Genomic DNA, 16,800 nt, shown 5'->3' on the forward strand with positions numbered 1-16,800 from the left:
TACATTTTTTTAACCCAGAAATAGCAAGGGCTCCAAAATAAACACCACTGAGAAATTTATGGGACTTTCATATGAAGGCTTTGCTTTAAAGTTTGTTAATATGACTAAAAAAAATCCACAAATGACTTTTCACATTTTGTCCTGGACTTCAAAGTACATTTTCTTTTAAAGATATTTAATTAACTCTTTGCTTACTCATATCCTTTTTCCTTCTGCCCAAAGCATTTTAATCAGAGACAGTTGTTTATAGATCTCTAAACATATTTTTAAACCTCCAAAGTTAAGTCATTTTTATACAGAATTTTATGGAGACCAATTTAGTGTGCAGAGTTACTTACAAAATAACAATGTTAGATTTCTATTTCAAAGGTGTAACTAATACCCAGTTACTATCTCCCACCACTGGATAGCAACTTTCTGAGTACTGAGCAATGTATTTACACACTAGGGGATGGAAATTAATCTAAATTGAGCATCCTATAAAGGTTCCAATATCTTCACCTATTTATGAGCTTAGTATCTTCTTAGGCGTCTCCATCTAAGTAGCTACTTTAAATTTTTAGTCGAATTCAGTAACCCATCAAGCAGATATTAAAATACAATTTATGAAAATACATGGATGATTAGATAGATATTCCAGACATGAAAAATCTTATGGTTGCTAAAGAAAATACTTTAAGAGATTTTAAAGTAGTTATTTCCTGAATGTCTTTTTTCCCCACACATTAGACGAAGTTGCATTGTTTATAAAAATTTATTCATACAAATTTTACACACTTTATATAACAGTTATCAAAGTCCTAATTATAGATATCATGTGTGTAATAATACTCGGGTAAGATGTTTTTATAATCAGTTGCACATAAAATAAGAGCTTCAAGACTAACATCTATCTAAATTATCACTATATCATAAATCTGCTCCAGGTTATTAGTAAGGCTCTTGGCATTTCTAAAAAATATACAAAAGATTAAACTGGGTGATCACTGTAAATGCTTGCAACTAGCCACGGGAACACTAAATTAGACTTCGTAAAAAAAAGGTTAACTAGAGCCCTATTTCACCACTAACAGCTGACACAAATACAGAAAACTGCCCATTATCCAAGAAACAAATAATTAAGACTAAAATGCAAGCCAATGTGTTGCAGCATTGTAGGGCCACTAAATAGCCATCTGTGATTCGTGGCGATTTAAAAGGCGAAGAAAGGCACTAAAGCTGCAAACTGCATCCCGTGTCACATTGCCTGAGGAGACTGCAGAATTAAAGAAAGATTGATTCTGTACACAGGACTCAGGCATAGATCGAATGCCTCTGTGCTTTCACTGTTTGCAATGTGATATCCTGGCAGCATCCATCCTGCCTGGGAATGCAAATCCAAGTCAGTTTTCTTTGATTTATGACTTCATACTGATCAAATCCGTAAAGGAAAAGGAAAGGTCCTTTAAACTTTACAAGCTAATGTTTAATCTTTTCTTGTTTTGTTTTGTTTTTTTCAAAAGAACTTGGGCCTGAAATCTGGGAGTTTGGCTGGCTGGTTTGCCTGTTGTTGCTTGAGCTGGTTGCTGGGTGAAGGTTCTTTTGTTTATTGAGATTACTTGACAGGTTCAAGAAATTGATAGGAAACAGACAGACATGCTTTCTGTAGCCAAGAAAGAATACAAGGGGACATTCTCAGGGCCTGTTGGAGCTTGCTTACCTCACTCTTGACCACAAATATAAGATAGTACTCATACATATGAAGATGAGATTTAAATGATTTGTCAGTTAGTACAACTGACCAACATGTGAACACTACACATTCTAATATGACAAAGGTTGGTTTTATGAAATAAATTTTACTAAGCAATAAGCCATAATGTAGAAAAATACATTTTACCTACAAACTCAATCAACAAGAAACAAAAGATTCATATTTAGTGCATAATTACTTAGTGGTAACTACACAAGGGTTCCTATACTTGACAATAAGTGCTAGCATCAAACAACAAAAATATTAAGAAGCATTACAAATTTAATAGAAGTGAATGAAAAATGGTAAACAGTACTTTAAAAACTGGTGCGAGAGGGTGGGAAAGAAGTCTTCAGAAAACCACGAAAGAAAAGGGTGGCTCCTACAGAGCAAGGTTCAAAGGGGAGGATCCTGGCCATTTCACAAGATGAGAAGCATGGACAGCACTGGAGAAAAACACATTGTACTTTGCATCCATTTCCAATACCCAGCACCCAAAGTCAGGCAGGCAGGGAACTACGGTGGGACTCGGCTTATGCCCAGCTCCCAGGCCTGAGGCAGCCCCCAGCCAGTCCCTCTCCAGGAGGGTCCTCCTCCTACTGCCTTACGCTCTGCCTTTTCCAATATTCCTACATTTCCTTCACTTTGTTCCAATTGCCCTAACCTTGGAATATTGGGGTCCCTGGAAGTACAGAAAAGGGAGCTTCCTATTCAAGTCTCCCTTCTCTGTAGAGTCTAATTCCTCCCCCAGGGAGTGGTATGAATCCTGGGGAGAAGCGCAATTTGGATCCAGCTGTTGTTTTATCAGGAGAATTTCCTTCTGGGGTGAGTCTGAAGAGAAACAAATACACATGAAAATAGAATCCAAGAAAGCAGAAGTATTGGAATTGCCACCCAGCGAGGGGGACAGTGGCTAGTTGAGTCCAGCTGGGATTGAAGCAGCCTGCCCCAAAGACTCACTGGGAAAGAGTGCCCTCCAGCAATTCTCCCAAATCATTACTCAAAATCTCCCTGGAGCAGGGCATCACTGTTTATGTACAGTAGCAAATGGTCGGTATTAATATCTTCAGGCCTGTAGTGGATAAAAATACTGTCCTTTTAATTCCAGTTTACAAAAATAGGAGTAATATTCAAAACAATGATTGTCTATTTTTCTATTTATTTTATATAAAAACAAACAGCTCAGGCGAATTTTCAATCCTTGTGCACACTTTGAACTGCTTTCAATTATACTTTTATATATATATTCTTAATATAAATTTGTAATATATATATATATATCAATATCAATAATTGGTCCACAAAGTATATCTGTGCATTCTCTAGTGCTTTGTAAAAAGAAAAACAATATTATTATCAAAATATTCATTTAATGGCTTTACTTCATACATAAATACATGTTTGGACAGAACACAAGAGCGATGACTGTTCAGTCAGTTGGGAAAATGACTTTTCAGTGTGTCAGGGTTGTATACACAGGGTAGCTGGTAACTCATCGCTACAAATACGCTATTCGCCGTCCTTTGTTTTTAACCCTTTGTTTATACCTTTTCCCTAGGACGGCCGCCAAGTATTTCTTAACAGCCATTTGTTTCCGGTAGCGGCTGTAGCTGTCTGTGAAGATTCCGTCCGAGTGGCGCTTGGAGAGCGGCTCCGAGTCGTCGTCCGCGCCTCCGCCCAGGTTCCCACTGCAAGGAAAGAGGTCGGGAAGAGGGTGGCGGGGCGGGAGACACAGGTTGAATAGTTGCTGGAGGCAGACGGGCCCCACCCCAAGCGGGAGTCTTCAGGGATGACGCCGGCTCTCAACGCCCACCGCGCCGCCTTGCTCGGCCAGAGAGCTGCCGGAGGGAGGGCTGCGATGGGAACCCTCACTCCTCCCTCCCCATCGACTATCTTGGGGCACTAAGTCCTTACAGAATGGGCCCCAGATGAGGTCCGGGCCAAAGGCAAGCGACTTAAGGCCAACCTCTCTCCAAACGCTGCCTGCTGAGATTTGAATATCCATGCTTTTGCGCTCAATCGTCCTGACCGTTCCTGGCACACCCCCACCCAACCCCACGTACAGAGAAAATAACCGAAGAGCCCTAAATTTCAAGTTGGCTGCTGCCGTGGAGTTTACATCGATCCCGCAATTCCTAGTCAGACATGAACACTCCTCTCCTGCGCGCTAAAGTGAAAAACGTGATAATAATATAAGTCGACAGGCTGTAGGCAATATTTTTCATCGCATGAATTATTAATTGCGGAAAATGTAATCTTTTGTCCCATGGGCTTTATTAAAATGTTGCCTTCTGCTGAGAGATGCTCCACGCAAGCCCTGTGCTCTGGGTTTGTCTGGCACCAGCAAAAACTGTTTCCTTAAGGGTCCAAATCTGAGGATTTGTTTGTTTCGAACTGAATTTACAGTGAAAGAAAAATGAGGAAAGAAAAAGTCATGCTTAGAGGATATCCTAGCCAATCGTCCCACGAAGCTTGAAGGTTTTGAAGGCCTGGGGTGGGGGAGGGGGGCTTTTTCTTTTTTTCAATTATTCAAAACGGATCAGATTCCCCGGGTTTCCTGCCTTCTCCCTTCCTCGCCCAGTTCCCGAGCTCTCTGGCCAAACTTAAGTCGCGGTCTCCGAACCTTAGTCTGCCTCCGGGAGCTGGCCCGGCAGACCCTGCGGCGCAGACGCACCCTCGGCCCCACGTGCACGCACGGACGTAGAAGCTGCGCCGCCCGCCCAGCGCGCATTGGCACAGATACCCACCCCGGCGCTCGCGGGGGCGCGCCATTACGCGCGGGTTAACTCTTTCGCAAACTCTTACCCCACGCCCTTGGCCGTGAGCGTCTGCAGGTATTTCCTGGCGGACAGCTGGTCCAGCACTTTGCGGTAGGCCTTGTTAAGGACCCCGTGGGCGAAATCTCTAACAAGGAGGCAAAGTGCGCGCCTGGGGTCACTGACTGTCCCCAAGTGGCAGCCCCAGGTCCCCAGCTGGGCACGCACGCCCCCCGGTGCTCCGGGAGGCTGCCGGGGAAAACCCCAGAGGCAAGGCACTCGGGGATGACTCTTGGGATGTTCCCGTGAGTGCCAGGAACCGGAGTTCGTCCTGCCCTCCGGGGACCGCAGGTGTGGAGCCCGGCCTGGGCGCGCACTCACTGCCACTCCTTGGGCCACGGACCTTTCGTCCCCACGCGGCCCTCATGTCCACACAAACCGGCCCGCTACTAACTTTCTCTCGCTCTCGTGGGAACCATCCCGGGAGAGGAGAGGCTTGAGGGCTTTTATGAAAAAGAACCTACTCGATGGGCCACCCCTTGCCCCTTTCTCCCTCCCAGTCCTGGGCCGGCGCAGGGCCGTGCGGTGGTACCTTTCCTCCGCCGGGTAGTAGAGCGCGTAGGCGTCGCGCAGCGCGGAGGCGGGGCTCCCCACGCCAGGTGGATCCGAGTCATAGAAGTCCTGCAGCGGGTTTCCGTCCTCGTCGTACGCCTCGTCCTCCGGCCTGCAGCGGTAGTCGGGGGCACGAGGAGTGGTCACTACAGGTCCCTCCTCGGCTCTGCGAGGACCCAAAGATCCCTAGGGGCTCTCACGATTTTCCTTCTTCCTAAAGGCGCCCCTTGGAGAATTGCCTCTTCTTCTAGGACAGGGGTGCGGGTAGAAGTAGGAGGAGAAAACTCCACCCAACAGAAATTCCCACCCCTCATCTCGCGGGTGCAGAGTCGCCCTGCCCGGGCCGCGGCCTCAACGGGCACTGGGAAGCCGAGGCGTCTGCGCCGACTTAGCACACCTGGCCACGGAGGAGGACCGCTCCGCTCCCGGCCTGGCGCTTGAGCCTCCGTCCACAAGCAGCGGCGGGCAGAGATGAGAAGGGCTCTAGGAGAGAGACGCTGGCCACGCGAAGACCGGATGGGGGAGGCCGGGAGCCAGAGAGGGTGGATGGCTGGGGAGTCCGGCGGCCAACGCCAGCAGCCACCCCCACCCAGCCTCCGAGCCCAGGGGAGTCCTTCCCCGCGCAGATGTAGGTCACGGAGAACCTCCGGCTTCTATTTTGGGCGGGAGAGGATCTGGCAGGAACATGAGTAATAGATGCCCCTAAACTTAGCCTGTTTGGCAGCGGCTCATTCTGTGGCATGTCCGCGCCCTCCGGTACCTCTTGCCCGGAGAAAGTGTCAGGCACACGGGACTTTGAAAATAGCTGGGGGTGTAATAAGGCTTTTAAGTCCAGTAAGTAGATAGTTCGCGCTAATATGTTAGCGGTGGCGGGGCGGCGGGACACCATCTCAACCCAGAGGCAAAGGGAGAGGGTCAAAGGGTCAACAGGGGACCGAGAGACAACAATCTCGCAGTCGCCCTTACCTACCAACTCAATCCTTGATACAGGACGGGAGAGATGGGTTAGTATACACAACCCACTCGCTTTCGGCCGCTGGAGAGACTAGGAAAGCGGCCAAGGCAAGTAGCGCGCTTTAGGAGGGGTTAGCCATACTTCGTTACTTCGCTCGCCTTTCCTCCATCCCTGGAGAGGTAGGGGCAAGGCATTGCTGCGCTCGCCCCACACCCAGCCTTTCCTCGGCGACGCGCCTGTCTGCCCTGGCCCGGCTGCTCGGAGTCTCCTGGTCTTTCTCGGCACTTCCACCCCGTACCCCGTGCCCAGATGCTGGAATCCTAACACCGAAGCCAGAACCCAAATCAATGGTCAGCGACCCCTAAGGAGATCATTCTTGGGCGCGGCTCGGAGGAGCAGCTTTGCGGTCAGAACGCGCGCTCCTCGCCGCCGGGAGCCCGGTGCACAGCGGAGTGCCGATGCTGCGCTGCGAGCTTCCACTCTCCCGCTGACAGGCCCGGGACTCTGGGGCTGCGGCGGGGAACCCGGGCAGCGCCGACCGATTAGAAACCCGGAATTGGGGGTGGATGGGGGAAGCCAGGGTTACTCCTGCCTGGGGTGGGTAGGGCTGCCTTCCCAGTACTGCCTGCCAGTTTGGTTTCTGTTGCTCCTTTGCATCCATTTCATCTATTTCCCCCTCCCTCATCTTTGTTTTCCTTCTCTCAAATAGCTTCTTCTTAACTCTACCCGGCCAACACTCCCTCTCCCCAAGACTCAAAATGCAGTTGGAAAACCTATCACTTGAGAGGAAGCTCTTCCAGTAGAAAGAATTCTAATTGAGGTGAGGAGAGAGAGGGAGACCCCGCCCCGATAGTCCCGAACAAGCTGTAACAAAGCAAAGTCCACAGGAGCTTCACTCTCAACCCCCCCCCCCCAAACTGGCTCCGGGAGCCAAAGTTCTCCTAACTCAAGCTAAGAATAGGGCCCGGCCCTGCCCCCCTCCCGTGGGAGGGGTTGGGGGAGGGGAGGTTTCACCAGCCCGCCGAAGTGCGCTCGGTCCACCCAGGCGCCTCGGCTGCGGCGGGCTGGGGGAGGGGGGCCGAGGCCCAGCGGAGTCTGCCGGGATCCTCCCGCTGAGCCACGGCCACTGACCCGCGGCCGGACCCAGGCTGGTGGCGGTGCAGTGGGGCCGCATGGGGAGGTGGTGGTAAGCCTGACCGGTCGTAGCCTGACCGAGGAACTGCAGGAGGGCGACCACGAGGAGGTGTCAGGGGAAGGGAAGCCCCGGCCTCAGCTCAGCTAGGGCAGCCAGCACCTACCTGATCCCAGGAAACCGGAGTCCGGCGGCGGCAGGTGAGCAATAGACGCTGCTGTGCATTATTATCCCGTAGACCAGCAGGGCCAGCCTCACTCCGCTACACATGGTCATTCTGCGCAGGACGCGAAAGAGAGCACACAGCAGTCAGAACGCCACTGGCCTTCCACCCTCCGACCCCTAGAAACTCCCTGAACTGAGGGAGGGACGGCGCTCACCTCTGACTCCCAGTATTGAATACGGCTTAATGACAGCCGGCGCGCCCCCGCCACTTCCTTCTCGCTATAGTTAGAAAGTATATGTATATACCCAACGCCCAATAACTCGCCAGATCTGGTACGAAGGAAAGCTAACTCGTACCCTGATGCTGGCGAAAGAATTAGCAGTCAGGTGAGTTGTTTGGTTTGGTAAGATTTTTTTCCCCTTACCATTCAACTCCTACCGCTGCCAGCAGAGGGTTTGCTGCCAAGTAGGACGGCGGGCAAAGGGCTTCTCCAAGTTTCTGCTCTGGAGTCACAACCCAAGAGGCATCACCGTCTGGCGTTAGTGTCTGAGCAGAAGCCGCAGCAACGAGCAGGAGCAGCAGGAGGAGCTGAAGGACTTGTTTGCTGAGGCCGGTATTCTGTTCAAAAGTTTGTGGACGCTCAGGACTAGGAGGGAGCGTGACACCGAGAGAAGGGGGCGAGGAGAGAGATGTAGAAGGAAGAAGGAGGGGGCGACGAGTTAAGAGGGGTGGGGGACAAAGTGGCCTTAAGTTCACGGAGAGAAAGAAGTGATAAGGAAAGAGGGAAAGTCTTAGAAGGAGACGAAGGAAAGAGAGAGGGCCCCAGCGCAGCCGGCGTCTGTGGGAGCCACTCGATCAGGCAGCTGCGCGAGTCGGCAGCGCCTTCTCTGCTCAGAAGTCCCTCTGGCTGCGTCTGAAGCTGCGGCTTCTGCTGCTGCTGCCGGTGGTTACAGAGGTGACCGGCCCTCTGCTCCTGTTTATATGTGCAGTTAGCAGAAATCAATCCGAACGTGGCTTTGGAAGAGCCTTCTTTGTCAACATCTGTCTGCCTATGGCCTTTAAGTACAGAATATTTTGTTGCACTGTTGCACTCCGATTTTTATTCATGGAATGACTTCCTTTTTTTTTTTTTCCAGTCACGTAATGATCGGGTATCAGAAAAAGACGTCAGCATCCTAGTCCCTCAAGGAACATATTAACTATTCTGTGCCGTCCTCTTGGATAAGATCCGGAGTCATCGACTTCTCATAAACACCTTTAACTCAAACAGTACAATTTTAAAGAAGTTTAATTGTTTTGATTGTTTTCAATTTTACCCACTTCTCAAGGATGGGTAAAGAATTCATAGAATTTTGAGAATGGTGAAAATCATGTTTTTAACTATGTCCCTCTTATTTCTTTTTGCTTTTTCATCAAGCCCCAGCAATCAGAGCTCTGAGCTCTGGAATTAAGCACCATCAAGCCCTCCTATTAATAAATTTAATTTAGATCTCCTAATTTCTTGCGTATGTTCTTTTAGATAGACAATTAAATGTGGAAGTCGTTTTGTTTTTAAAGGGAAGTCTTGGAGGATTTTCAGTAAATCGCTAATGAGTCTGGCTGTCGTTGACAGTCTGGCTCTGAGTAGAATTGATTAGAGTTAAAGCCGCGTCCGGAGCTCGGCCTGTGGAGCTGTCCAGGCTTGGAGTGCTGAACTGTTTGGTCGCAGATGCTGCAAACATTGAGAATTGCCACTAGTTTAATTTTTCACCAGAGCCTCTGAAGATTTGGTAGTGGTGCCCTTAATGTGGCGATTCATCGTCCAAGTTCCCCCGTTGTTCAGATATGTTCCTCCCTTGCAGTGTCCACGAATGCCCTTAATGGTGAGAACTGTCCAACCCTTGCCTCTGCCCTTCTGAGTAAAGAGCATTCTATGTCTCCCCTTAGTCCTGGTTTTTGGATCTCTAGATGACCTATTTGGACGCCTTCACACTTTCTGTGGCTCTTACTAATTTTAACATTGAAATTGTGAAATTGTATTTTCCACAAAAACTGAAATTTTAAGAATTTGGGAGTGAGAAATATGTTTCTCCCCTTTATTTACAGCTTGAGTTCTGTTTGGGAGTTACAGACAGACGGGGAAAGCACGAGGATACCCAGTACAAATTCACTTACTGAGGGTTTCTAACAGGAATCCCTTCGTTGGGGACGGCTAAAATTTTTTAACTGAAAATGACGTGGGGAGAGGAAAGCAATAAGGGAAGACCATATACACCAGGAAGCTTCCAAGTCCCGGGGTTATTTAAGAAGATCTGTAAATTTCTACTCCAGTAAGGGAACTCGGGTCTATTTCTTTTAAAAAAGAAACAGAGCCATCGATAACCATTAGTGTGCATTTTAATTATTTGGATCTTAAACAAAAATTAGAGGAAATGGCAATTTAGTGGGAGTGTTTCCTGTTACTATGATTTAGATCTAACATTTAGAGAAGCTATATTCTGCATGCTTTTTCTAAGACAAGATTATAATGCTGCTCATTTTCAATGCCTTTCCCGCTCTCTTATTTGAGATTTAATACTTCCTCCAAGGTGACAAAGTTTTGCTTCGTTCTGACCATTCATGGCCAGAAACTGCCACTTCCTCTTAGTTTGTTCCTGGGGATGCTCCAGATTGCCTATCTGCAATAAAGATTCAAACCACATCTACATGGGGGTGAATCTCTTTGTCTCCACTGCATATGTTCGCTGATTTATGTTGGAGTGTTTACATGCGTGTGTTCCGTGTTCAGCCCTGCCTCTGGAGTAAGCTCGCACACAAAGAGCCGGCGGTGAACACGACCGGATAATCAAGTAGAGACGGCTTTCTTACTAAAGCGCCCGGAGCTATTACCGGCTGTGGCTTTCCTGTCTTCCGCCTTGCTTCACGTCAAAGGTGAACCCGATTAAAATCCTACTCTTTCCGCCCACGTGAATTCTGAAATGAGTTAAATCTTTAGAAATATTTGAAAATTTCCAAGACTCCTTGTACCAATTCACTACTCGACTTTAGTAAAGGGAGCCACCATGTGGGGAGTTTGTTGACTTCATGGACTATTAAAGGGGGAAATCCACAAACACCAATACGTTTATGCGGAGGAGGAAGGAACTGCCGGCTCCACCCACCCCAAGAATCCGACCTGCGCCTCTGGTTTACAAAAGATGTGCCACTGGACTGTTCTCAGCGTGGGCCCTGTGAGCTTGGACCTCAGGGCCCAGCACGCCAGAATTACCGGCCTCGAGGCCCGAACCCGTTCACTGAAGTGAAAGACTAAGCAGAGAATTTAATTTGAGATTCTTGGCCACTGAACTCCAAAAACAATCAAGCTTCGGAGATCCATGTATTGCTCAGCACAATCCAAAGACCCGCCCAGCCCCGACCCACTGCTACCTGGGGGAATCAGACCCGGAAAAGGGTCGTCCCGCAGAACTTTCGTCCCATTGCAGCGTCTCTCATTAGGCGAGTTTGGTGTCCCGTGGGCAAAGATGCGATCCTATTGTTGAAAGTTCTGGTCTGGTCCTGAACCGCTGGGCCGGGAGATGCTGGGAAGGCTGAGAAAGGGGAGGAGCTAGAAGCTGAGGACCCAGCTCAAGAACTTGGGGGGTCTGGGGCTGCACCCCTGCCTCGACAGACCCTCGGCGCGAGCGCAGACCCTTTCTGCTTTCTATTCGATGGAGGGGAATATGGGGCGACCGATGTCTCAAAGACCAAAACTACCCCCAAATGCCCTGAGAGTGGTAATTTGCTTCCAACCTCGGGAGCGTTCTAACTCGAGTGTTGACGCTGCTTTCAGGGGGCCTTTGTGTCTGGGGATTTGGGGGAGCAGCGAGGAGGCGCGCATCACACCAGGCTGGAGAGGCCCGGAGCCACCCCGTGCGAGCTGCAAGGGGTCCCGGCCAGGGCCGCGCAGGAAACCGTGGCGGCAGATATGGACTTGCTTACTCACTACAAATGCAGACAAGAGAGAAACCTCCAGATGCCCAAGTGTAATTGACAGTGACACAGGGAGAAGAGGGAGGGGACGAAGAAGGGACCCAAGAGTTAGAACTTCCAATTTACGGGTAACGCAGAGGAATTTCAAGTCCTCTTTCCAAGAGCCCCGACCCTTACCCGCAACGTTCACTAGACGAAGTAGAATTCCCCGGCAACAGTTTCTTTCCCGACCATGGAAGAAAAGAATGGCAGGTAACTGGCATCATGTTCAGTCAGAGAAGCTGGTGGTACCATGGAAATCTTCAGAGTGCAAAGCCTCACCTAGGTCCTCTGTGAGGGAGAGCGACAGAAGGCAGGCAGTTTCCCGCTAAGCCATGACCTACCCAGAAGAGGCTGTTTGGAAATATTTGTTGGAAATGATCAAAGATCCTGAATTTCAAACCTATAACGTTATCAACTCCTTTTTATCCCGTTGGTCCTTAAGATATGGAAACAAAACTTTTAGTCTGAAATGGTGGATGCTAGCTACAAGTCAAACTAACACTTCCCTGAATTGTTTTTCCTGGTCACAAACACATCTGTCTCCTTGAAGTTTCAAGCCTTGAACCCTCAAACAACACTCGATTTTAAAGAACTCATTAGCCCTTGAAAAAGTGGGGTTTGTATTCAAACAGGAAGAATATGTCTAGTATATTAGTGAGAGTTTGAATTTGCAGATGGCTTCACAACATTAGCAAACACCTGGCGTAAACAAGACTCAGTTTCCTAGGGTAAGGAGATTTCCACTACTTTCTTTCTGGCCTAGCTACCCATCCTACAGTTTCCATGTTTTCATTTTTCCTTTCTTTGACTGTGTAGCTCTCCCCATTGCCCTGTACCACCACCATCCCCATCCCCTACCCCATGGATTTTTTTTTTTTTTTTACCATATGAAAGGACATGTTTGCACACAACATCTTCATACATTCCTAGTATAAATAACATTAAACCAGATTGAGAAAGTCTTATATTTTCATTCTATTCATTTCTAAGTCAATACTTAGCTAGGAACCAGGCTACAGTAAGCTTTCTCAGTGAGCAAGCTCATTGCAAAACACCATCCTCTCATATGAGTGACAAGAGTAAATTGCAACACTGTATTCAATTTCACTCTAAACTTTTTCTCTTCTGACTCTTCCAGAAAATGTTATGACTAATGACTCACCTCATACCGATTATACCTGTAGGGAAACCCAGATGTTCTGCAGTGGAACATCATGACCATCATTTACTGGACTGCCTGCATCATGCCCCTCTGAACTCACAAAGTAGTGAGGAGCTGATGAGCTTACCCAGAATGTGTCATGGTTTCTCTGACCTTCAGAATCTAGTGCTTCACACACTCTGAAAACAATCAGCAAAGGAAGCCTTTCCAAACCACATGAGCAAAAACATACCTTTCTAATTCAAGAACAGAACTGCCTGTTCACAGGGCCAAGAAATTTTGCCAGTTTTAAGACAAAGCAGACACTCAAGAAGCAAATCTAGGATTGAACCTTTGCTGAAAGTTTGGGTGATTTCAACTATCTCATATATGTGGCTCTTCTAAGGCCTGGTTCTGAGCATTAGCTTACTGGTGATGGGGTTCAGGGCAGCCTGCCCCAAATATACCACTTTGGCATATTGATTATTTTGAAACAGCTGGTTCAAGAAAAACACTAACCCTCCTTTGTACCCCTAAAAGCAGGAAATAAATCTCCCATGTGAAAGTACCTTCCCTGTCCCAGGAGGTAGACGGGGCATCCTTATCACCAGAGATAGAAAATTTAGGGCCAAGAAGGGTATTATAAACAAACCTTGTTACTTCTACACTAATTTACTACCCCAAGTCCAAACTTCTTTGTCTTGTCAATTCCTCACAAGTTTATTTTTTTCTTTGTCCAGAAGGTATAAAAGCTGCCTGCTTTGGTCTCTTCTTGTAGTCTCATATTTCTATGGGCTTCCATACACACGAATTAAATTTGGTTTTTTTGTTGCTGTTGTTGTTAATCTGTCTTATGTTGATTTAATTAGTAGGCTAACCAAAGAACCTAGAAGGGAAGAGAAGAAGGATTTTCCTCCCCTACCCTAGGTTCCAAAAATATATACCCCATACTTCACTGTGCAGCATCTGCAAGATTCTCCAGAGGTTTCCAGAACATGTCCTCTTAAAAGCCAAGGAGAAGGAAGTCTTCTCTCTACTTAAGTCTAAATCTTCTGCTCATGTAAGTCTTAAATGCAGGAAGAAAAGCTTGAAGAGGATACAGGACACCCAATATCTTAACTGAGTTTTTGTGACAGCCTCTAAAAATGTTGGAAGGAAGATCTGTGTGCAAAATAAAACAAGGCTTTTATGCATAAATCAAAACAGGATGTTGCTCTATGAGTTCATAGTATCCCAAATCTCTGTCCTTGGGGTTCAAACTCAGCCTTATCTATCTGTGAATATAGGTCTGTTTGTAATAATATTGGAGCACTTGTTTTTCATTATCCTTATTACTAACACTTTGTGTTAATAATAAAATCTCTACAAATATTTTTAAATTAATTCTTCTCTCCACCCAAATATAGAGGCATGATTTAATTTTTTAAGAAACTATCATCTGCTTGAAATACAATTATATTAGCCATGAGTTTACTATTTGAAAGCTTCAATTATTATTCCTTTAAATTCTTTTAAGTCCTTCCTTCCAATGGGGCTGCATAATTTTGCTACTCGCCAGTCAATAATAGCAATAACAACAGCAAAAATAATCATCTATTGAACACTTACTATGATAAATGCTTGATTAGAGTTATTTCCTTTACCCTCAAACAATCTTCTTTCTAGATACTACTATTATTCTATTTTACAGATGAGAAACTAAAACTCAAAGTGCTTAGGTAACTTAGCCAAAGTCACACAGCTGCTACATTGTAAAGCAGAGACTCAAATTCAAGTCTCAGTGACTTCAGACAGTCTTAGTGACAGTAGTATATTATACTAATTTACATATTTATTTGTTCCAGAGTTGTTATAAATATAAATTACTAATTTAATATGAGATTTAATCCATGATTTGACTCAACTGAGAAGAAAATGTTTCTTTTCTTATTAATTTTTAAATTAAAAATTATGGTTAATGTAATTGGAATCCAATGCTATTAACACAACAGAAACTGGTTTAGTTAGACTACAAACATATCACATACTTATGGGCTTTGCTTTAGAAAATAGATATGTGTCTAAAAATATGTGCATTAATGGTACACATATTCTTACTTATGTTATCAAATTGTTGAAAAGGTTAAAAATATTGCCATCCTGAGTCATTATTTAAAGTGATTTCATACCTAAGAGTGTAGCAGAAGTTTCAGTGATGTTTTTAAGTAAAAAAAACATTATCTTGTAAGATGACCATTAAATACCATTATATCATCATCATATCTTATTAAATCATCGTGTAATTTAATACCACGGAAATCGTATGATTGCCAATGAGTCAAGACTTTTGTGAGTCAAATGAGGTGATGTATATAAAAATGTTTTACAAACAATAAATCCTAGACCAGTATAAGGGAAGGGAAATTACATTTACTGGGGTCCTTCTTTGACAGCAGTGACTTGCTCTGTATTAGCAATGTCCCATTTAATCCTCTCATTGCCCTAGGAAGTAGATTTGGTAGTTTTATTCCTTTTTTACCAATGGATAAACTGAGACTCTTAAAGGTGAACTAACTTGACCAAAGCACACAGCTAATAAATGACAAAGTGAGGTTTCCAACCCAGGACTGCCTGTTTCCAAAGTTACTGTACTTTCTCCTACCATTTGGTCTCCTTGTTATTACTGTATAATTACCATTATTATTATTAAAGGGGAAAGAAGCATCAACTTTCATAAAAGCACATGACTATTTAACAAAACATGAGTTTTAAAGCAGTAGTTAGAACAATTCTTGCTTTTTCTTGACATTTTAAAATAAATGAAGTTATGTGTAAGTATCATTTTTAAAGACATTTTAAAGATGTAAGTAATGAATAAGGTTTCACTCACAGGTGTTAAAAAATGTGATAAAGTTGCAGTAATTGAAACAGTGTGGTGCTGATGAAATAATATATCAGAGGAATAAATATCAAGTATATAAATATGAAGAAATAAATACTACTATGTAATTTCCAAGGGAAAGAATAGAATACTGGGACAACTAATTATCCATTTGGAAAAAAAAAATTAGATCGCTACTCATGTCCTACAAGAACATCAAACATGTTCAAGTGGATTAAAATTTTAAATGTAAGAAATCTCAAAAATACTAGAAAAAAATATAGAAATACTTTTAGAATTGGAAAGAAAATTGTACAGCTGGCAATTTAAAAGAAACCAAAAAGTAAGAGATTGATAAATTGACTAAAATTTTTTAAAATTTCTCTGTATTAAAATAAAGTTCACAAATAAAGTTAAATAGTTAAACAGGAAAATGGGGAAATTTTGCCATTGCTTATGAAAAATAAACATGAAAATTTGAATTCAGATTTTCAAAGTACAAAGAACACTAATAGATCCATAAAGAAAAGATAATCATACCTAAATGCAAAGTTGGTGAAGGACATAAAGAGGCAATTCACAAAATTAGAAACATGACTGGCCAATAAATTTGCACAAAATCTTTATTTTTCCAATTGGATAGTCAGTTGTCCTAGTATCCTACTCTTTGCATTGGAAATTACATAATAGTTTTATTTTCTTATATTTACATCTTTTATATTTATTCCTTTGATCTATTCTATGTAGCATAAATGGTCATACAAATGCAAATTAAAGTGTTGGTTTTTTAATTTACCAAATTGGAATGATATTTTTATATTCTACCATGTTGTATTATCAAATATGCCAGGAAATATGTGTTCTCAAGCACTATTGGCAGGAGTGTAAACTGATCCATCTTTTCCAGAGAGCAGTTTGTCAATTATTCATAAATTTGACCCACTGATTTTACTTCTATGAATTTATGCTGAGAAAATAAGCATAGGTCTATCAAAAGATTAATACAACCCTAATCACAGCACCATTTATTATAATAAGAAACATTTGAAAACAACCATAAAATGTCCCATAGTAAGGGATTGATTAATTTTTTTTAGTATATCCCTACAATGGAACTTTATTTCCACTGCAGAATGATGAAAGGAAATGACACTGTAGAAAAATCTTTAATGCCATGAGGAGATGCTTACAACATGTTGTTAAAAAGAGACAGAGAACAGATTATAAACCCACATGTACAATACCAGCTTTGTAAAAGCAGAATGTTTATACGTGTGCCTCCGGAAGGAATATACCAAAACATTAACAAAGTTCATTGACAGTGTTGGAATTATGAAGGGGATCATGGATTCTTTTTATTTTATTTTAATGCTTATGTGTTTTTCCTAAAGTTTTTTTTTTTGTTTGTTTTGTTTTTGTTTGTTTCTTTGCGGTACGCAGGCCTCTCACTGTTGTG

General features: G+C 44.4%; 1 protein-coding gene across 2 annotated transcripts; it reads right to left on the reverse strand.

Annotated features, from left to right (window-relative positions):
- Positions 1-777: 777 nt before the first annotated feature.
- ADCYAP1 (adenylate cyclase activating polypeptide 1) lies at positions 778-8,198 on the reverse strand. Of its 2 annotated transcripts, XM_060029506.1 has the most exons (5): positions 7,778-8,198; positions 7,354-7,464; positions 5,081-5,212; positions 4,538-4,636; positions 778-3,420 (listed from the first exon to the last, which is right to left on the reverse strand). In XM_060029506.1, exons 2-5 carry the CDS (start codon positions 7,461-7,463, stop codon positions 3,231-3,233), a joined length of 531 nt encoding a protein of 176 aa, XP_059885489.1. In that variant the 5' UTR covers position 7,464; positions 7,778-8,198; the 3' UTR covers positions 778-3,230. The 2 variants fall into 2 exon arrangements, with proteins under 2 accessions (XP_059885489.1, XP_059885490.1); XM_060029507.1 differs by lacking the exon at positions 4,538-4,636.
- Between the last annotated feature and the right edge of the window lie 8,602 nt (positions 8,199-16,800).

This window comes from Delphinus delphis, chromosome 13 (genome assembly GCF_949987515.2).
Source record: "Delphinus delphis chromosome 13, mDelDel1.2, whole genome shotgun sequence".
Lineage (NCBI taxonomy): Eukaryota > Metazoa > Chordata > Mammalia > Artiodactyla > Delphinidae > Delphinus > Delphinus delphis.